The following is a 23,335-nucleotide window of genomic DNA, read 5'->3' on the forward strand; positions in this document are numbered from 1 at the left end:
GATACACAAAGACCAGTAAAATGTGACCCAGTCTTAAGAGAAAACACAATTAACAGGGGCCAACTTCAATGTAATCCAATGTTGGAATAGTAGATTTTAAAACAGCTATTATAACTATGTTCAGTAAAGCAAAGGAATATATACATGCAATGAACAAAAGGAGAGGAAATTTTAACAGAAAAATAGAGAATATAAAAAAATACCAATGCAAATTCTAGAACTAAAAAATAAATATCTGAAATTTAAAATTCACTGTATAGTTTAATAAGAAAATGGAAATAACAGAGAAAAGAGTCAGTGAGCCTAAAGACAGATTAATAGAAATTATCCAATGTGAAGAAGAAAGAGGAAAAAAGAACAAAAAGAAAATTAATATGTTCTCAGGGACCAAAAGGTCTGACACATGTAGAATTGGAGTCAACAACAGGGGAGAGCAAGAGATGGAACAGATATAAATTCAAGCTCAGAGAACACTAAAGAAGATAAATAAAGAGAACAAAAAGTTAGGCACATCATACTCAAATTGCTGAAAATAAAAAATGAAGAGAACATATTAAAAGCAGCCAGACAAAAAAACAACGCATTATATATAGGGGAACAACAGTTTGAATGACTGCTGATTTATTATAAAAAATCCATGAAACTAAAGGCATCAAGATTGTAAAGAAAGAAGTAAAATTACTTCTATTCACAGAGGACATGACTTGGAATATAAAAAACTCATAGGGAATCCACCAAAAAGTAAGTAGACCAAATAAATAAGTTTATCAAAGTTGTAGAACACAAGATCAACACACAAAAATCAAATTTTTATGCACTAGCCGTGAATAAAAGCAAATATACAAAAGCAAAACTAAAAAAAATTCATTTCCAATAACATCCAAAAGAATAAAATACTTCAGAATAAAATTAACAATAGAAGTGCAAGACTTGTACATGGAAAACAAGACATCATTGAAAGAAATTAAAAACGATCTAGATAAATGGAAAAACATCCCAAACTCATAGATGAGAAGATCCATGTTAGGATGGCAATAATCCCCAATTAATATAGAGATTCAATGAAATCCCTGCAATCCCTATCAAAAATTCTGGCTGTGTTTTCTTCTATAAATATTAAGAATCTGATCCTAATTCATATGGAAATACAAAAGTCTCCACAAAGCCAAAGCAATCTTGAAAAAGAAAAAGGAGAGAAGAATCACACGTGCTGATTTTAGACTCACAGAATAGTTTTTTCAACAAATGGCATTAGGACAACTGGATGTTCACATGCAAAATAAAGAAGGTGGACCACTATTTCATATCATAAGCAAAAATTAACTGAAAATGGATCAGAGACCTAAATGTAACTTTTAGTAGGAAATGTGGAAGCAAATCTTTATGGCCTTGGCTTATGCAATGTTTTCTTAGATACAACACAAAAGCATAAGCAATGTGGCAGGCAGAACAATGACCCCTCAGAGATGACCACATCCTAATTCCTGGCATCTGTGAATGTTACCTTACATACAGATGGAATTAAGGTTGCTAGTCAGCTGATCTTAAAATAGAGAGGTTACCCTGGATTATTTAGGTTGGTCCAATGTAATAGCAAAGGTCTTTAAAAGTGCAAGAGGGCCACAAGCCAAGGAATACATGTAACCTCTAGAAGTTGAAAAAGGCTTCCCCTGGGGACTCCAGAAAAGAACACAGATCCGCTGACACTTTGATTTTAGCCTATTCAGCCCATCCCAAGACTCATTTTGAATTTCTGAACTACAGAACTGTAAGATAATAAATTTGTGTTGTTTTAAGCTACCACCTTTGCGATAATTTTTTACAGCAGCCATGGGAAACCAATACAAGTGATAAATGAATGAACAGAGAAATGGATTTTCATTAAAATTAAAAAATTTTGTGCTTCAAAAATCACTATTAAGAAACTGAAAACACAACTCACAGAATGGGAGACAATAGGTGTAAATCAAGCATCTGATAAAGAACTTATATCTACTAAAAATAAAGCACTCTTGTAATTCAATAAAAAATAGCACAATTTCAAGTTGGGCAAAAGATTTAAATAGACATTCTCCAAAGAAGATATATGAATGGCTAATAAGTACATGGAAAGGTGGTCAACATCATTAGTCTTCAGGGAAATGAAAATCAAACCACAGTGAGTTACCACTTCAAATGCATTAGATGGCTATAATAAAAAAGACAGATGCTAACAAGTGTTTCATAGGATGTGGAAAAACTGGAACCCTCATACACTGCTGGTCAGAATGTAAGATGGTGTGGTACTTTGGAAAAGTTTGGCAGTTCCTTAAAAAGCTAAAGAGAATTATCATATGACTGAGCAATTCCACTCCTAGGTACATACCCAAGAGAAATGGAAACCTATGTTCACACAAAAACTTGCTCATAAATGTTCATTAACAAAATTCACAATAGCAACAATGTACAAATGAAACAAATGCCCATCAACTGATGCATGGATAAATAAAATGTTGTATATCCCAACAATGAAGTGTCACTCAGCCATCAAAAAGGAATGAAAGGGCCAGCCCCGTGGTGTAGTGGTTAAGTTTGGTGTGCTCTGCTTTGGCGGCCCCAGTTTGTGGGTTTGGATCCCAGGCACGGACCTACGCCACTCGTCAGCCATGCAGTGGCAGCAATCTATACATAAAGTGGAGGAAGACAGGCACAGATGTTAGCTCAGGGCTAATCCTCTGCGAGTAAAAAAAGTGGAAGATTGGCAACAGATATTAGTTCAGGGCTAATCTTCCCCAGCAAAAAAAAAAAAAAAAAAAGGAATGAAGTACTCATACATACTGCAACATAAACCTTGAAAACATGCTAAGTGAAAGAAGCCAGACACATAAAGCCATATATTGTATGATTCCATTCACATGAAATGTCTAGAATAGGAAAATCCAAAGAAACACAAAATAGATCAGTGGTTGCCAGGGGCTGGTGATAGAGAAGAATTGTCAGTGACTACTAATGGGCACAAGATTTCTTTTAGAAGTAACGAAAATGTTCTGAAATAGAGAGTGGGGATGATGGTACAATTTGGTAAATACAGTCATGTGTTGCTTGACGACGAGGATACATTCTGAGAAATACATCATTAGGCGATTTCATCACTGTGTGAACACCACAGAGTGTACTTTCACAGACCTAGATGGTATAGCCTACTACACATCCAGGCTGTATGATACTAATCTTATGGGACCACCATCGCATATGCTGTTATGCAGCCCATGACTGTACACTAAAAACTACTGAACTGTACATTTTAAAAGGATGAACTTTGGTATACGAATTATATCTGAGTTTAATAAAAAGACAATACAATGGTTGGCCAGGATGTGGAGAAACTGGAACCCTCATATATTGCTGGTGGGATGTAAGAGTGTACAGCCACTTTGGAAAACAGTTTGCCAATTCTTCAAAAGGCTAAACATAAGAGTTACCATATGACCTAGCAATTCCTCTTCCAGCCAAGAAATGACAACATATGTCCACGCAAAATCTGGTAGAAGATTGTTTATAGCAGCATCATTCATAACGTCAAAAAAATGGAAACAACCAAATACCTGTTAACTGACGAATGGAGAAATAAAACGTAGTATACACATCCATACGATTTAACGTTATTCAGCAATAAAAGGGACTGAAATACTGATAACATGCTACAACACAGATGAAGCTTAAAAATATTATGCTAAGTGAAAGAAGCCAGTCACAAAAGAACCACATAGTGTATGATTCTATCTATAAGAAATGTACAAAACAGGCAAATCTACAGAGGCAGAAAGTAGGTTAGTAGTTTTCTAGAGCTGGAGGGTGGAGGTGAATGCGACGTCTACTAATGGGTGAGAGATTTCTTTTTGGGGTGATGAATATGATCTAGAATTAGATTAGGTGATAGCTGCACAACTCTATAAATATACTAAAAGCAAAGGAACTGTACAGTCTAAATGAGTGAATTTTAAGATACCTAAATTAATAAGGCTATTAATTAACAAAAAAGGGAATATTATCTTCAGAGTACAATGAGAAAAACTGCAACTCAAACTCTATATCCAACAACAATATCCTTCTAAAAGGAAGCCAAAATAAAGTTAATCAGTTTCCTAAATACTTTTCACAAAGGTCCTTGTATCTCAAGATGCTCCTAAGAAGAGTTTGGCTGGGGGGGAGGATGTGTGTGTGTGTGTGTGTGTGTGTGTGATATTTCAGATATTTACAGTGCACATCAGTATATCAAAGATTCATAGAAATCCTAGGCAAAGCAAAAGCTAACATTTCCCAAAATCATTTGTCCACTACATTCCTTTTTGGATAATAACTATTATTAGCACAAGGAACTAATGTTACTCAGAACACATTTTGAGAAACATTAAGCTGCTTTCCATTTTTACTTTCTGTAGTATAAAAATATAATACTCACTTGTTAAGGGGAATAATGCTTCAGAACAGGGTTTGGCCAGCTAAGGCCTGGGCCACATGTGGCCTAAGGCCTGTTTTTATATGATCCCCAAGCTAAACGTGGTTTTTAAGTTTTTAAAGAGTAGTTATCATTCATTCATTCACTGAACATTTATGGACCACCTACTCTGTGCCAGGTACTACTGCAGATACTGTGTATACAGCAGCGAACAAAATATATGAAGATATAGTATGCCAGAAGATGATCAAGCACTATGTAGAAAAGTAAAACACTGGAAAAGAGAAAACTAATTTATAAAAAACCACCTCAACTCTCATTAGATCTCTGTGATGTAGTTGTTTTTTGTTTTCAATCAGATCAGAAATTTCTTGTCTCTTAGATCCCACTTTACTGTCAGTACTCCCAGATTCAATGGGGCCATGGAAAGCTGCAATCAGAAAACATTTTAAACTGAGCTCTAAAGAATAAGTGTCTGCCAAGTCAACAACTGAGAGAAAAAATAAACAAGCATGTGGAGTCTTCAAATTGTAGGACAAATTTGGAGTAAACAGTAAGGTTATAATCTGCAGAAGCTCCAAGGGGTCAGGCAGGTTAGGGTGTAAAGGACCCCTAATCACAGTTTACAGGAGTGAACGAGGCTGTAAATAAAATAAATAAAATCAATTAAATCAATTTTACAAAGGAATCTGCTTCTATATTAACTTTTGCAGACACAGAACTGGTTATTGTTGAACACTCAACTTTTAGGGTGATTCCTCCTGGGTAAACACTAACCCAGCTTTCTACTCCTTCCAAGATAGTACAGGACTGCCTTCTCACTCAATGACGTTGTAGGATTCTGCAAGTTTTTGGGGTGGTTATTATAAACACTTCTGACTGTTTAACTGTATAGGAAACAATAAAAGGAAATAGAGATTCAAAATTTAAATCAGAGTAAGACTTATTAAAGTGCGCCTAATACCCGAAAATTCTTAATACCCTGTTACTCTCTTTCAGGCACCATCTTAAGTGCAGGGAATTTTGTGTCAGCAAGACTGACAAGGTCTCTGTTCTTAGAGAATATTCTACTGGAAGAGAGAGCAATAATTAAGCAAAAAAAAAAAAAAAATCAGATAACGATCAAAATGGTATAAAGAAAATGAGACAAGGCCAGAGAGCAGGTAGTTGTAGGTCAGGTGCAATATTAGCGTGCTCAGGGAAAGCCCTTCTGGAAAGGTGAGAGCAGAATGAGGCAAACTAGTTTCAGGCAGACCTGAGTCAAGGGGAATAACAAAGGCCAGTGCAATTGATTTGAAAACCATTGTAAACAGTTTGAATTTTATTCCAAGTACAGTGGGAAACAACAGAAACACATGTTTTTAGAAAATCATTTTGGCTGATGTAAGAAAAGTGGTTTGTCGAGAGATTAGTTAAGAGGCTATTAGAGTCACGTAGGTGAGAGATGATCAGATTTGAACTAGAACGGAGACAGGAGAAACGTGAGAAGCAGTCGTCAGATTTGGGTTATTTTTTGATGTAGAATTAACATATCCTGGTAAAGAATGGTTGTGGGTTTAAGAGAGAAAACAAGATGATTCCTAAACATTTCATTTATTGAATTTGTAACACGGGATGCAAAAGGTGAAGGGATGGGCTTCAGGGGTTCTGTGTTTTAAGTGCATGGTGGTGGTGGGGAGAGTCTTAGCTTTCACTACATTTTTCAGTGTTCCTCAACAGAAAGCACTATGTAAACATTCTCATTTAAACAAAGAAATCAAAGCTAATACTTATTAAAGGTGACATATCTAGCTGATGCAAAAAAGGGCAAAGGAGACACTAGGTCAACTCTTTTATTAAACTGTGCTACTTTACATAGTACTTAATGTTGATATACTGACCTAAGGAAACATATTATTCGTGTTCAGAAAGCACAATCTAGACAAATGAATGCAAGTTATAGGAATATAGATTTGAACTCCACATAGGGTTCCCCCACTTCCTTTTAAAACACTTAGTACATGCCAATAATTGAAATGGTCCACCCTTCAAACAGAGCTATGTCATTATCAATGCACCGTTTCTGTTTAGGTGAACTAAGTGAAATTCTACATACAGTCCTCTTAGAACGCTGTGCTTCTATCCAAAGAAGCATCTAATTTCCCTGCAGTTTAGTTATATCTGATAAATAACAACTTGCTATTAACTTTTAAACAGCAAAACAATAATAATGACAGAAAACCAAATATCATAGCACTCCTCATTACAGCATAATTTCCTTTGGGCATAAGCCAAGGAATATCAAGTAACAATAGTAACCACCAAAATCTTAAAAGCTCACATTAAAAATGGGTTGAACTCAGGCCAGCCCCAGTGGCCTAGTGGTTAACTTCAGTGTGCTCCACTTCAGTGGCCCAGGTTCAGTTCTTGGAAGTGGACCTATACCACCTGTCTGTCAGTGGCCACGCTGTGATGGTGGCCCACATACAAAAAGAGGAAGATTGGGAAGACTGGCAATAGATGTTAGCTCAGGGTGAGTCTTCCTCAGCAAAAAAAAAAAAGAAAAAAAAGAAAAGAAACAGGCTGAACTCAGGAACACTACTCAGCAATTAAAAACACCAAACTACTGACATATTCAACAACATGAGTAAATCTCAATGCTTTACACCAAATGAAAGAAGGCTTATACAAGATTACATACTGTATAATTTCATCTACATAAAGTTTTACAACAGGCAATAGTAATTTATAGTAGAAAAATTCATAATACTGGTTCTTGGAATCAGGGGCTTGTAAGGGGTAGGAAGTGACTGACTGGGAAGGAGCATGAAGGAACTTTGTGAGGTGACAGTAATGTTCTATATATTGATGGGAGGAGTTTGGGTTATCACAGGTGTATTCATTTGTTGAAACTCATCAAATGGTACCTTAAGACATATATTTCATTATCTTTAAATTTTACCTCAAAAGAAAAAAAGGGAATTCTAAATATTGAGCTCTAATTAATGATACGCATGCTAAAGTATTTAGAGGAAAGTATACTGATATCTGCAACTTAATTTGAAATGCATGAAAAGATGGATTTTTGGAAGAATTAAAAGGTTGGAGAGATGCATAGGTATGAGACAAAGCAAGTATAGTAAAATGTTAATTGTAGAATCTACGTGATGGGTAATGGGTATAAAAATATTTTCAACTTTCTTTTAGGTTGTGAAATTTTCAAAATAAAATGTTGAAAAAAAACTTGGAAGTACAGAGGGAAAAAACAGTTAAACACTGGTCAGGATCCACTGACTTCTAGAATTTAAAAATTAAAAAAAGTTGTAATACTGGAAAATAGCTCTTATTTCCTAGTGTCTTAAACGACAAAAAAATTTTTTGTGTTTTCCTTCCACCGTTTGAAATTTAACCAAAGCTAGACAATGAGTCACGAAAAGAAAGAAAATACTCATCAAAATATAGATAAACTTTTCCTAAGGTCTTTTACATAAACATCTTTTAGACAGGTAGAAATATAAAATGCTAGACTGGAATAAATCACTGACACACACACATATATATAAGAAACACTTGCCTGATAAATAACTAATATAAAATGGAGTTCCTGGATCACTATATATAGTGTATCTAAAATTTCCAGCTCTTAAAAAAAATTAATCTAACCGCTTTTCTCCAATGTTTTGTAGCACCATAAATAAGAGCTTCCCCTCCTATTACATAAACACACATATTATAAAAAATTATAATAAAGGTACATAGAAAAAAACTAGATAAATCATCCTAATCCCACTAAAATTGGGAATAAGATCAGATATTATTAAATTTTTTCCCAGTATTCCTAGATATTCTTTTTTGATCTCTTTCCTCTTTTTCTCATGTCTAAGTACGTGTACATTTTTTTTTTTGCTGGAGGAAGGCTAGCCCTGAGCTAACATCTGTTGCCAATCCTCCTCTTTTTTTTGCTGGAGGAAGATTAGCCCTGAGCTAACATCAGTGCCAGTCTTCCTCTATTTTGTACGTGGGTTGCCACCACAGCACGGCTGACGAGTGGTGCAGGTCTGCACCTGGGATATGAACCTGTGAACCTGGGCCACTGGAGTGGAGCATGCTGAATGTTAACCACGGGACTGGCCCCATTAAGTATGTGTAGACGTTTTTGCAAAAATAGGATGGATACATACCATTTTGCATCTTGCTTTTTAAAAATGAAGCTTATATAGTAAGAATTTGCATATCATTAAGGCTATTGATACATATTGCTTAAACTGCTTTCCAAAAAAATTATACATAGCAACCCGAGTCCAGCAGCAGTATACAGTAGCAGTTGTCACTGCTCAGTATTACTATTTTTAATCTCATTAATTTAACATACTATAAAATTATATCACTTAATTATAATCTCCTTGATGCCTGGTGAACTCAAATATTCTTTGAAAAAATATATTGGTTATCTACCTTTTTTGAGTGTGTGTGTGTGAATTCTCTATTCACATTCTTTGTCTATGTATCTAACATCTAGATTTTCCTGATATATTGGTTTATCTGGCCATTACTGCCGGACCAGAAACTCCACCTGAGTACTATGGCCTCTGCTCTTAGTCACATGTCTTAACTGCTCATTAGCTATTCTGATATCTTGATGTGTATTAAAACATGTACTATCAAACAGGAGGAACTTTTATCAACCAATATTTGGGTGTTGTGATACCAGACCTCACTGTTTTATTCCTGATTTTCATGGAATGTTAAGTATGATATTGGTTGTTGATTTCAGGTAAACATTTTTTATTATGTTAAGTATCCATCTAATGTTAGTTTTCTAAGTATTTCTCTCTTTCTCTTCCTCCTTGTAATATTTATAATCATACGTGCAGGCCTAGATTAGAGCCTCTTTGAGCACTATATATTATTCCTCCATTATACTATTATTATTTCTCCGAAAGGTTCAAAGAACTCAATTATACAATAGGGAGAGTCCTCAGGGAAAGCAAACATACAGTTTAATTTTCAACTTGATGTTATTATGGCCATTGAAAAATATATTCTAAATATTTTTTTAGTTCCAAGCCAACAACTTTATGTCTTCCAAGAAAAAAAGCTTATACCTTTTAAAATAATAACTACGATGTCATAAAAGTAAAAGTCTCCTAATTCATTAAAATTTATTTCACGTCAGAAAAAAAATATTTATGGAAGTCATTTCAACTTTGATTGGACTAAGGTATAACAGATTTTGTAAATAAAATGTACTTTGGATATTAAGACATTATAACAGGTAATATTACAGCTCTAAGATAAAAATGCTTCTTCAGATTCAGCCACCATTCTCTTCCAGTGCAAGCAAATGCCTTTCTAAATATGCTAATATAAAAGAGAAAAAGTTTGGGAAAATTAGCCTCTTTTATTAAGAAATAAGCTACCATATTCTAATACGAAGTACACCACAAAGTCTTTCTTTAAATTCCAGGATTGTGTAACTTCTCAATAATTCACTTTATAACTCAAAAACTGAATGATCAGGTACTTTTATCATAGTTGGCAAACTGTTAAAACCTGCCTGTATATAATTTCTATTAAGCTGAGAACCAAATCCATTACAAAGTGTGACCATAAGGCATGCAGATAGATTTTGTAAATCACATATGAAAGTAGTCCTTTTTATATTTACATTTAATATTTTAGTCCTCATGACAGAATGTACTTTTACAATAGTTAAAAAAACTACTCTCAGATTCTTGAAAAGGTATGTTTTATGCAAATCATATAGAACTTTAAAAACTAAATGCATCAGAAAAATTGACCAGCTGCTGAGTGGTAAAGAGTATTGGTTAGTTAATTCAACTAAACATTTATTAAACAACTACTCTGTCTCTGTATAATTAATTTCCATAAGTGGAACAGACAAAAAAATGCCGCAAGTGCAGAGGATTTAGAGCTCACTATGGCTGGAGGAGCTTCAGGGAGAGGAAGGAACATGAATCAAACCTTCCTTTAAGGATACAGAGGATCTGGAAAGAAGAAAAGGAGGAAGGAGAATAAGCATTCCAAGAGAAGGAAAAATAATATGGACAAAGGCACTGAGTCAGGGAAATAAAAAATATGTTCAAGGAACACTGAGTAAACAATGTTAGTACAACAAAGGTTTTGTATATGGACAATATGGTTGAAAAGGAAGGAAGAAACAAAATTATAGGGAAAACTTGATTATAAATATTCACAAAAAATATTTTAGTCATTTTTATCATACACTATGTAAAAATGAGAAAAAATTAAATTCCTAAACAGGTTTATAAATTCTTTTTCTGTAAAATATAATTTATTTTGTTTTTTTTTTTTTGTGAGGGAGACTGGTGCTGAACTAACACCTGTACCAATCTTCCTCCACTTTACATGGGATGCCACCACAGCGTGGCCTGACAAGTGGTGCTAGGTCTGTGCCTGGGATCCGAACCCAGGAACCCTGGGTTGCTGAAGCAGAGTGTGCAAACTTAAAAAGTATGCCACCAGGCAGCCCCCATAATAAATAATTTTGATAATAAAAAAGGGCTGGAAAAGTTGCTTTGGACAAGAGAAAGCAATTTTAAAAGGTTTTAGCTGGAGTGACATGAATGAATAATTGCTTTTAAAATCAGGTAAGAATAAGGATGAAAGAAAAGAACCAGTTATAAGGCTAACACTGACGGTCTAGATGTGAGCTAAAGGCCTGAACTAAGGCAGCACAGAAGCAGAGAACTGACAGGGGGTCAGAAATAACAGAAAACATGATGACACTACCTTGAGCAATCTTATTTACCTACAACAGGACCAACTGGTTTCAAAAACAAATGAACAGCATTTCTGACTGCTGGGGATTTTTGACATAATAGGTGGGAAACTCAGGAAGAAGGGTACACCCTTGACTGCAACTGCGGTCTCCTCCTCCTTGAGGCTTAGTCATGCTCCATGACTAGACCCAGAAACTTAGATGTAACTAGGCAGCAAAGCTTCAAGATTGAAAAAGGGTACAAACTAATTCAGACTTGTAAGATTATTTCATTCAGAAGAACAATTGGTGACTGTATTCGGCTCTAATTCCAGGCTTACTCGATCCTGGTCTACAGACCCGATATCCTACAAACACACGCTGGATATGCACACCCTGGTTTGGATTCAGTGCTGTGTAGTATGGACACCTCGATGAAATTAAGTGAAGCTCTAGGCAGCTCATTCACCTCTGCCTTAGTGTGGTACTATAGTTTGTCACTTTATTTTTTAAATGATCAATTTTGTACTACCTGACCTGCCTTCTGCATTAAGAAGATTGGCTACTCTGAGTTAATAAGATGTACTCTGAATGAATTATTAAGATACTTTGCCTGATCATATACCAAAAAGACCTGAGAACTTATGCTGAGCTGTGTTTTCAAGTCAACTTAAGGCACTGGTTGTGGTGCAATGGAAAGAGTGCAGACTTAGTGATCTGGGTCGGAATCCCAGTACTGCCACTTAAGACAGGATATGTGGTAAAATATAAAAAGGCATACAAAGAAAAAGCAAGCCCTTGCCCATCTCCCAGTCAGCAATCCTCCTCTGCAGCAACAATCATTGTTTAGACTCTTTTCTATGTAGCCTTTTAAAATACGCTAGGCATATGCAAATCTTTCCCTCTCTGTGCATAAATGGAAAGATTTACATACTAGCTCCATCCTAATTTATTCAATTTATAATATAATTTGGTGATCATTCCACATCAGCATATAGAGATTGTTCTGTTTTAATTAACCAACCCCTTACTGTTGGACATTTAAGTTGTTGTCAATCTTCAATATCTTTACTTGTAAATTATATCTTTTAAAAACTTGATTTAATTTTTTTAATGCAAATAAGCAGGTCTATAATATATTATAGAAATGGAACTGGAGATTAAAGAACATGTATTTTTAAAATGTGATAGATAACTGCCAAATTACTCTCAAAAGAGTATCTTATCAACAGTGTATGAGTATACATTTTACCTTCTAACCTTTGTGTCACACATATTTTTATCAAAATTACACTCAGGAGACAATGTTGCTTGTAGAAAAAATCTGTTAGCAAGAGTCCAGTGAGATGATAGATCAAAAAATCACCTATCAATACGGGCTACCTTTTTGATATGGACATGTTATGTAAAGGTTTAGAAGACAAAAATCAGTATTCTTGGGCCAGCCCCTGTGGCCTACTGGTAAAGTTCAGCACACTTTGCTTTGGTGACCTGGGTTTGGTTCCTGGACATGGACCTACACTGCTCTGTTAGCGGCCATGCTGTGCTGGTGGCCCACGTACTGAAAAACAGAGGCAGATTGGCACAGATGTTAGCTCAGGGCAAATCTTCCTCAGCAAAAAAATAAATAAACAAAAAATTAAAATCAGTATTCTTACTATTGTGACTTATTAAAGAGTACAAAATGCAAATATTGATCATTAAGAACAACAAAATGTAACTAGAGATTTTGGTGATAGATTCATAACTCTTATCATTCCACATTACATTCTTTGGTCAACTCTCCTTACTCACACATCTATCCCTGAAGGAAAAAAAAAGCTTCAATTTTAACCATGACTGTAAAGAAAGTCTATAACAAGGAGCTACTCCTGAGTAGAAAAATTAGAAACTTTAAGACTGTTGCTAGGTGCTTTTCCAATGGTAATTCTACTTTCACACACATATACAGAATCTTTACAAGACACCTCATCCAATGCTCTAGAAAGATAATGGTATAAAATCATTCTGTTCACTTGAAACATGCTAAATATATTCTAAAAGAGATCTGTGTCAACATTATACTAAGAATTATTACCTGAAGATTTCCCTTCCAAACAAAACTGATCCTCAAGGTTACAAATGGCAACAGGAGATCGAGAATAGATAACTCGTACCTTTGTACCAATAGTTTGTGAACAAAGAATGACATTTTTTTTACTGTTATTTTGTGCAAATTTAATTAGAAGATGATATAAGACACTGATATTCAATATAAGATAACAAGAAAGGTAGACATATGCCAGATGCATATGAAGAAATAACTTATCAGGCAAAATAGAATCTTTGTGTTCACATACCTGAGAGAAGACGGTGTTTCATGTCATAAAAACACCAAATTCTGTTCACACTGCACAGATTATGGGATTAGGTGCCAATTAATGGTGGAACAGTGAAGTCAAATTCCTATTACAAATTTTCTTTGTTTTGCCAGAATTAATTACATGCAAATTTTCACAAAGCCCAGTATATACTGCTTTGTTTTTCAAAAAGAAAAGTGCAAAGGACACCACCATATAAGCACCATCCGATACAAACTGTTAACATTTTTCACATAAATTTCAAAATTTAAAAAGAAATACCATCTTAGAGAAAAAGTTCATGTCCTTAATTTTCCCTCCTCAAAAGCAATCACAGTAATGGATTTGTGTGACTCCAGTTGATGTTTTTATACTTGTAACACACATAGATAAGTACCCATGAATAATATACGGTATTATTTTATGTGTTTGAAAATGTACATAATGGTATCATACCATATGTAATGCGGTACAACAGATCTGAGATTTGATTAATGGCTGCTAAGTTTCCATTTTATGAACACAGCATAACTATTTTTTCCATTCTGTATGGCCAAAAGGATTGTTTCCAATGTTCTGCTGTTATAAAGTGGGTATCTTTGTACACGCCTTGTTTCACACACTCGTGAGCTCCAGATATATACTTCTATGCGGAAAAAATTGGGTTGAAGGGTGTGCACATCTCCAACTTTACTAGATTGTGTCGAAATATTCTTCAAAGCAGTTCTATCAACATTTCTACAGGTACCACGAGAGGGCCTGCTTCCTCTATATTTCAGGCAATACTAAGCATTGTATACTAAATCTTCATTTTTGCCAAAAAAATTGGGTGTTGTGAAATGCATTTCCCTGATAACTAGTGAATTTGAGCATCCTTTCATTGGCTTGTTTCTTTTTGAATTATCTATATTCTTCACCTATTTTTCATTAGGTTATTTTTCTTTTTCTTAGTCATTTGTAGGTATTCTATATTTGAAATACTTTTTGACTGTTATATATGTGGCAAATATGTTCTCCTAGTCTACGACTTGTCTTTTACTTTGTTTATCTTATCTTTTTACATACCGGAATTTTAATTTTGATACAAATTTATCAACCTTTTTAAAAGCTGTGATTTGTATGTCCTAAGAAATCCTTATCTCAAGGTCACAAATATGTTTTAATATTTTCTTCAAAAAGTTTTCAAGTTCTATTCCCCACATTTAGTATTTTAATTCATTTGGAGACTTTGTTTTGGTCTGTGTGTGTGTGTGTGTGTGTATATGTGGTAGGAGACAAAGAAATAATTTAATTTCTGTGCAGAGGGAGAAAAATCATTTATTGAATAGTTTCCCCTTCCCCCACTGACCTGACACTCTTTTTCCTATAACAAGACTCACTGAGTTTGTTTCTAGTCTGTATTCTGTTCCTCAGCTCAATTTGTGCACCTCTCTTCTCTTGCTTTTAAAGTATTTGTTCTGTAAATGGTAATGTATATTGATTATTTAAAAATATTAAGATCCAAATAAAGACAAATCTCCTTTTCTGCCCATCAGTTAATTATAAAATTGTGTAACTAACCATTGCCTAAGAACTCAAAATGAAGAAATTAATAGTTAAAACATAACTTACATGAAGGTAATTAAAATATCTGTAAAACTGTCTGTACAATGCCTTTAAAGATATAAAATACAATCCATTAAGTATATAGTAGAAGATTTACTGAACCATTACAAAATCCTAACAATGTTTGCCTTTTAACAATTTACTTTCCAGTTATGTAGACTTACTGCCAATGACTTAATAAATAGTAACTCATCAGGCTCTCAGAGCAGCCCTATGATGTAGGTACTATTATCCCCAGGTTTTATGTGAGAAAACTGAGACTCTCAGAGCAGCCCTATGATGTAGGTACTATTATCCCCAGGTTTTATGTGAGAAAACTGAGGCATAGAGAGATTAAGTAACTTCTTCAAGGTCACAAGGGTAAAAAAAGTGGCGGAAACAGGATCTAAGCCAGGTAGTCTCATTTCAAACTCTGTGCTCTTAACTCACTATACTATGTTATCTTTTTCCTTTAAAATCAGCAGACTTTGATCTTATTTACAGTGGCTACCCAAATAGAAATACTATCAAATTTTCATGTGAATTTCAAGTACAGAAGTTCCTAGTATCTGTTTTTTAAACTATTTCTTTTTTAGTTAGAAATATGGTTTAAGCAGTATGCAAAAATATGGTGGAAGTGCTATTATTTTAATTAGGACACCATCTATCCATTAGCTCAGTTTAACCCTATGAATTACTATTGTTACATCATCTATCTTTTTTGATATTTCACCATCAGCAAATCCGACTTAGTCTTCCTTCATTGCTTCATATCTTTCCTTATAAAAGAAAGAAGCAATTATAAAATGAGTTTCTGAAGCCCTTTCACATACATACTCTCATGTGAACTTCATTAAAACCCTATGACTAGTAGTGGACAGAAATTATTACTCTCCTTTACACAGAAAAAGAAGGCTCAGAAGGTTAAGTGATTTACCCAAGTGACAGAGGTGGTAAGTAGCAGAGGCAGAACCGAAGACGAGACACTAGCACAAGTCCAGCGGTCTTCAAACAAGTTCAAAATGTAGCTGGTGTGGACTGGGACATAACTACTATTGTTTTATCAGTTACATACCTTTCCACAGAAGTCTTACCAAGCCCATATTTCTCTATTTTGTTCACACCAACATGAGAGATGTCACGTATCTCGCTATAATCCAAACATACCAGTTCTAGGACATTCTTCTTGAGCCTGCTGTAGTTAAGTGTTATCTTCGGTTGAATCCTAGTAAATACCATTGCTGTATTAATTGCACTGGGTATTCATTCTTCAGAAATCTATATTTAAAGTAAATTAACCAATTTACACTCAACTTGTTCAGATTTTCCTGTGCAGATTTCCTTAGTTTGTAGAAACTATACATATATGTGAAATTAGAGAGTCATCAGTGTCCCACATTTCAGTGAAAAGGGGCCAGCAACCAGTTCACAAGTTAAGTGCAGGTAGTAACTTCCAGTCATAAGATAATAAGTCTTGAGGATGTAATGTACAGCATGGTGACTATAGTTAATAATACTGTATTGTATATTTGAAAGTTGCTACGAGAGTAGATCTTAAAAGTTCTCATCACAAGAAAAAAAAGTGTAACTATGTGTGGTGATGGATGTTAACTAAACTTGTGGCAATCATTTCACAATATATACATATATGAAATCATTAGGTTATACACCTAAAATTAATAAAATGTTACATGTCAATTATATCTCAAAAAGGTCAATTGAAATATTGAAACAAATACTCATACGATAAGGGACTGAAGTAGATCAACCACAAACTAATGCAAATCCCCAAAAAGTCAATCAAAGAGGCAGTGTTCAAAATATGACCAATGAGCAAAACACTATTTAGTTAAATAACAAGTATGTTTTTAGTATAAATAATTTAGAAACCATAATTTATCATCAAATCTCACAGTCCTTATAGGTAGACGCCAGTAAAAACAGCTACCTATAAGAAAAAAACCGGCTGTTAATATTTAAGACCTCTCTCAACTGATACTTGTAATTTAGATAAAAGATTGTATTTTTAGACCAAGGTGGTTGATCATCATAAAACAAGGGGGCGGGGAACAGTTAAAAGTTATATAAAACACATTAACCAAACTTAGTTAATATTTATAAAAATATTAAACAACCTCTCTCAACTGATATTTGTAATTTAGATAGAAGATTGTATTTTTAGACCAAGGTGGTTGATCATCATAAAACAAGGGGGCAGGGAACAGTTAAAAGCTATATAAAAACACATTAACCAAATTTAGTTTTTGACCTAAAAATATTAAACAAAATGAAAATTATATCAATTCTGGAAGGTTTTTCTAACCAAGCTTTTTAAAAAACAAACAAGCATACATTCTAGAGATCATCCCTAACTGTCTTGTTTGAAAAACAGAACGTGTAATTTTAATTTTTGACAGAAATAAGGTCTGTTTTCCCTGATTAATACCCCTATCTTGCTTCCTTTTAGCCAAAGTACCACAATGGCTTGAAATGTCATACTGTATTTTTATAACTACCCAAATGGAATCACTTTATTAAGCAGAGAGCCAGATAATGGTAAGGATGTTCCCAGATATTTTAAACAAGGCAAAATAAAAAATAAATACTATCTTTTCTTTACCCTCACTTCCTTTTACTTTTTCTCACTCAGGACAAAGAGTTAAATATGGCCAAACAATAAAGTTACCATTTATTCAAAATTTCACCTGTCCTTGAGGGTCAAATTTAAATTTTACTTTCTTCACAAGAGCCATTTGATTACTACAATTGACAATGATTTTTCCATATCTGAATGTTTACACTATTATCTGTATCGCGGAAGACTATTCTATAGTTCTTTCATGCGTTACTCTTGCCTCTCCATCAAGAACATAAGCTCAAGGACATACATGAAACATCCTTCCTTACAATCCTTAACTGATCACACAATTTCATAAATACATTGATTATTGTAAAATATTGGATACCAACTATATTTAAGTCACTGTGCTGGGCAGTGAAAATATCTAACTAAATTTCCGCAAGAATTAATAATAATTTTGAAACTACTGCAAAAGGCATAAGCAAGAAAAATGAGTTATGCAACAGATAAATTTAGGAATTCATACGATCCAGACAATAGTGGAAAGTCTCATTCAGCTAAAAGCAGTCAGCTTGATACATTGTAGAAATATTTTGTTGATATTTTGTCTCTCAGAAGCTGGAGGGAACACTAAACGCAATTCCAACCTAACAGGGAGGGACTACTTCATAAAGTAGAAGAGATGGGAACTTCGGAGGATTGTAATCACGACATCTTAGCAGTGGTGATACTAAAAACAGAACACTGAGCACAGTGAGAGAGGTACTCTTTGAGAGTTCTAAGAAAAGATAAGTAGGATCATGAAACAGAAAATTTTAAAAAGGAGGAAGATGACTCAAGAAGGCTGCAGGCTCACAAGTGAAATTATCACATTCAATCATAAATGACTGCCTCCTGACAAGCTGCCTTACGAAAATTTGAAGGCTTGGTATATACAGAACAAAAGAAATCCATCACTGAAAGGTTTAAGTTATTTGTCTTCCCCATTTGACCACCTACTGTCTCTACTAAACAAAAAACTGGGCTTATCCTAGGAAATTACAGTTCAATTTTGATTAGAACTCTAAGGCTTCAAGTGGAACCAGCATTCCTCTGGCTAAGATACCACAATCTGCTCAGTGTTCATTGATGACACCGTCACAATTTTTATCTTGCAATCTAATTGAAAAACAAAACAATTACTAAATGGTAGTTATTCTGGCTTGACTGGCAAAAATACGAGGGAAAACATATAAATAATGTATATGTGCATATTCAAACAAGTAATATTAAATACAAAAGATCTAATTAGTTCATCAAGTAGATCTAGTAGGAACATTGCAATGATGGTATAACAATTTATCAAACAATGAGACTTCCTTAGAGCATTTCTTAAAAGCAATTTCATTCAGTTAGTAGAAATTCTACTACTGAAAACATAAAACTTATAGCTGTAATTCTTTTGATAATGAATCTTTTATAAATATGGATTACTTTTTTAGTAAAGAAAAAAAGATTACAATACAAAGACTTCTCAAAGTATTTTAAAAGCATTACTATACTATAGTATTAACCTAAGTCAACAGACTTTTAAAGATTTTATTTTTCCTTTTTCTCCCCAAATCTCCCCGGTACATAGTTGTGTATTTTTAGTTGTGGGTGCTTCTAGTTGTAGCATGTGGGACGCCACCTCAGCATGGCCTGATGAGTGGTGCCACGTCTGTGCCTAGGATCCTAAGCAGGGAAACCCTAGGCTGCCGAAGCAGCGTACTCGAATTTAACCACTCGGCCACAGGGCTGGCCCCATCAACAGACTTTTACATAAATAATTCAGTAAATCTTGTGAAATTAAATTTTTTTAGACTTCATTAAATAAAGGAAACTACTTTAGATTATACAATTATTCTTAAGTACTATAAATGTTCAGATCAGACAGAAACAAAATATATATAAAAACAGATCAAAATAATTTGTTTTAGATAATCTATACTACCAATTTTTATACTATTTATGATCAACCAAAAAGTTCTTATTGTTATAAAATCATAACCCAACTAACAACAATTAAGATGCTAGAATTGAATATAGAGGATCTTTAAAAACAGGCAGTTGTCCAGTATTAGAGAAAGATTCATCCTTATAATTCCCAAAATATAATTTGTGTGATCAGGAGCTTCATCAAAATCTTCAAAACATTGTACTATGTGCAGTTTTACAGTTTTATTTTAGCATTTATCTATTTTCTAACCGGATTAAGACATTTGCAGGCATTGATATTCTGACATATACAATGCATTTGTACTTAAACTGTACTAAACAAAGTTTTTTGCTATAAATGTCTGCACATTTATAGGAGGAATATTTCAGAAATATTTCTTCTTTTTATGATACCTTATTAAAATGCAGTCCTGCCATCATAGACCTAAATGTAAATGCTAAAACTATAAAATTTCTAGAAGAAAATATAGGAGAAAAGTTTTGTAACCTTGAGATAGGCAAATATTTCTTATATAGGACACACAAAGCATGAATCATTACGGAAAAAAATTGATTAATTGGATTTGACGAAATGAAAAACTTTTGTTCATCAGGTACATTGTTAAAAATAAAATGAAAAGGCAACCATACTGGGCGAAAATATTTGCAAAACACATATTGATAAAGAACCTGGGTCCAGAATATACAAAGAACTACAATTCAATAATGAGACCAAAAAAGGGGAAGCTATACTAATCGCAAAAAGCTCAGAAGGAGTTCAGCATCACTAGTTCCCAGGGAAATGAAAATGAAAACCACAATGAGATACCAGAATACCCTCACAAGAATGAGTTAAATAAAAAGCCTGAAACTACCAAGTGTTTGGGGGATGTATATAAATTAGAACTGTCATACACTGGTGATGGGAATTTTAAATGGTATAACCACTTTGGAAAACAGTTTGACAGTTTCTCATAAACTTAAATACATATTAACTATATGACCGACCAATTCCTTTCCTAGGTGTTACCCAAAAGAAATGAAAACATGTCCATGCAAAATTTGTACAAGCATATTCATGGATTTTATTCATATAGCTCAAAACTGGAAAAACACAAATGTCTAACTACAGATAAAAGGATAAACCAAAAAAGGAATGAACTACTAATACAGACAAAAACAAAGATGAATTTCAAAAACATTATGCTGAGCAAAAGAAGCCAGACAGAAAAGAATATATGCTCCACGATCCCATTTATATGAAATTTTAGGACAGGCAAAACTTAAGCATAGAAGTGGTTCTCAGTTGGGGAAATTTTGCCCTCCCCTTCCCTGGACAATGTTGGAGACACTTTTGGTTGTCACAACTTGGAGGATGGGGGAGGGGTGGTTGCTACTGGCATCTAGTGGACAGAGAGGCCAGGGATGCTGTTAAACATTCTAGATTGCACAGGACAGTAGCCACAACAAAGAATTATCAGGCCCAACATTTCAATAGTACCCAGGCCCAGGTTGAGAAATCCTGTTCTATAATGATCAGTGATGGTCTAAAGGTGGGACTGGGGATAGCGGAGGCAAAGAAATATGACGGAATTCTGTGGACAATAAAACCATTGTATATTTTAATTGTAGTAGTGATTCACTTTTCAAAACTCCTCAAACTGTACACTTAAAATGTACATTTTATTGTATGCAATTTTACATCAAAGTTGATGGTAAAAATTATATTGCCTGTTAAACAATATAAAGTTATACAAAACAGCTTAATCCAATTCTTGCTTTTTAAAATATATACATAGAAAAGACATGAAAGGCAAATACCATTGGCAGGATGATGGATAAGTTTGATTTTTTCTCTATTGCTCATTTGCTTTTCATTAACTTGAAAATATATTATACCTATATCTATATCTCCAGTACTTAAAACATATCCAAATAATGAGGATGATAGAAAAGCACAGGTGCACACGAATATCTGACTGTAGTTAATATATTCTGATCACAAGACTTGGAATTTCAAGAAACTATAAAGATGGATAATGCAAAGGCATTGAGAAGTCAATTTTTACTCTGTTACACTGCTAAAACATTTAAAGAGTTAAATTATAAATATAACTATTTCCATACAAAAAGTTGTTGTTTTTTGAGGAAGATTAGCCCTGAGCTAACATCTGCCACCAATCCTCCTCTTTTTTGCTGAGGAAGACTGGCCCTGAGCTAACATCTGTGCCCATCTTCCTCTACTTTATATGTGGGATGCCTACCACAGCATGGGTTGACAAGCGGTGCGTAGGTCCGCACCCGGGATCCGAACCGGCAAACCCTGGGCCGCCGAAGCAGAACGTGTGAACCTAACCGCTGCGCCAACGGGCTGGCCCCTACAAAAAGTTTTTAAGAGAAATTTTCACTATAAACAATGATATCAAACCGTAATAAGGCAGGCTGAAAGGTTAAGAAAGTCTTTTAGACTAAACAGAATAAGGAATAACCCATTTCATTATATCAATAGAGTAGAAAAATAGAGCAGATGCAATTGAGTTATGTTCAACAATAGGCCAGGGACTGTACAAAGTGTGAAGAATATTAAAGATGTCCTTCAAGAAGTGACTATCTAATGGAGAAAAATAATTTTGTCAACAAATCAAAACAGAGTTAAAGGCTATGGCTGAGGTTTGAAAGTAGCACAATTAAAGAACCAGCCAACTACCTAAGCATGGAGAGTGTGGGAAGCGCTTACAAAGATGCCATTTGAGGCGGGTCTGAGGAAGTAGTACAGCTTGTCAGGTGAAAATCATTATTAGATAATTTAGAAATCTTCAAACAAACAAAAAAGCCCAACCACATCACAATTTTGTTACACTGCTGTTACATTTTACAGTCTTAAAGGCCAGCAATGAGAAAATCTCTTCCTAAGAAATTATCCTACACATTGAGTAAGCAAGTTATACCTACTGAGAAAATTCCACATCCAAGAGGGAAATCCGCTTAGGATTCATCTTGCTAGAAAATGCTCTCTGCACTTTCACTACATCTAAGTTTGGCAATGTAAGTCTCTGGCACAATCCAAAAGTATAGACACAAAAAAATAACCATTTAGTATACAATTTTAAAATTGTATATTTAACATTTGTCAGTAAATTCCGGTTGGCCTCATATAACACACTAAAACATCTCATACCATCAGTAAAGGAAAATCCAAGCTGCCTCCCAAAAGAGGATACTGGGAATCCAGTATACTTCCTGATGGCCGTACGTTTCCAAGCCATAAAAACGCTTATAAACATACGATGAATGGAGTAAACGATTACTCTATACTGACAAAAATGATTATAACAAGGTAAAAAAGTAAATTCCTAACTTCTGCAGAGAAAAAAAGCCTGCGAGGTGGTGGGAGCACGAGACAGACTGCAGGTAGAATTTCCTGCCCTGCTCCTCAGATTTCCTGTAATTTTGGAAACTACTGAAATTAAGACACCGAAATTGAATTAACTTTATTTAAACAGAACATATTTTATGCAACAGAAAACCCAATGTTTGAGTAAGAAAGTCATCCCAAAGACAAAGAGTCTTTACTGGATCTGGCTTTGCGCAGACAGCAACAACACTTCCTCGTCTTTACTCTCTCTTGACTTTGAGTCAAAGAATTACTGCGAGCTTTTTAAGAGGCACTATTTCCTGGTAGTGGTGATTCAGGAGATTGGAGGAAAACGGAAAAA

At 34.4% G+C, this 23,335-nt stretch overlaps 1 protein-coding gene across 15 annotated transcripts in view; it reads right to left on the reverse strand.

The window, feature by feature from the left end:
• Positions 1–23,335, reverse strand: part of RELCH (RAB11 binding and LisH domain, coiled-coil and HEAT repeat containing) — a 121,474-nt gene that overhangs the window by 97,063 nt on the left and 1,076 nt on the right. For 7 of the 15 annotated variants that reach the window (XR_011504378.1, XM_070512912.1, XM_070512910.1 and 4 more), the window contains exon 2: positions 21,884–21,997. The exons of the other annotated variants lie outside the window; for them this stretch is intronic. Coding sequence is in view for 6 of the 7 variants with exons in the window: in XM_070512912.1 (XP_070369013.1) it covers positions 21,884–21,997 (114 nt within the window). In the remaining variant the exon portion in view is untranslated. The remainder of the gene's footprint in view (positions 1–21,883; positions 21,998–23,335) is intronic. 15 annotated transcript variants of the gene reach the window in all.

This window comes from Equus asinus, chromosome 7 (genome assembly GCF_041296235.1).
Source record: "Equus asinus isolate D_3611 breed Donkey chromosome 7, EquAss-T2T_v2, whole genome shotgun sequence".
Lineage (NCBI taxonomy): Eukaryota > Metazoa > Chordata > Mammalia > Perissodactyla > Equidae > Equus > Equus asinus.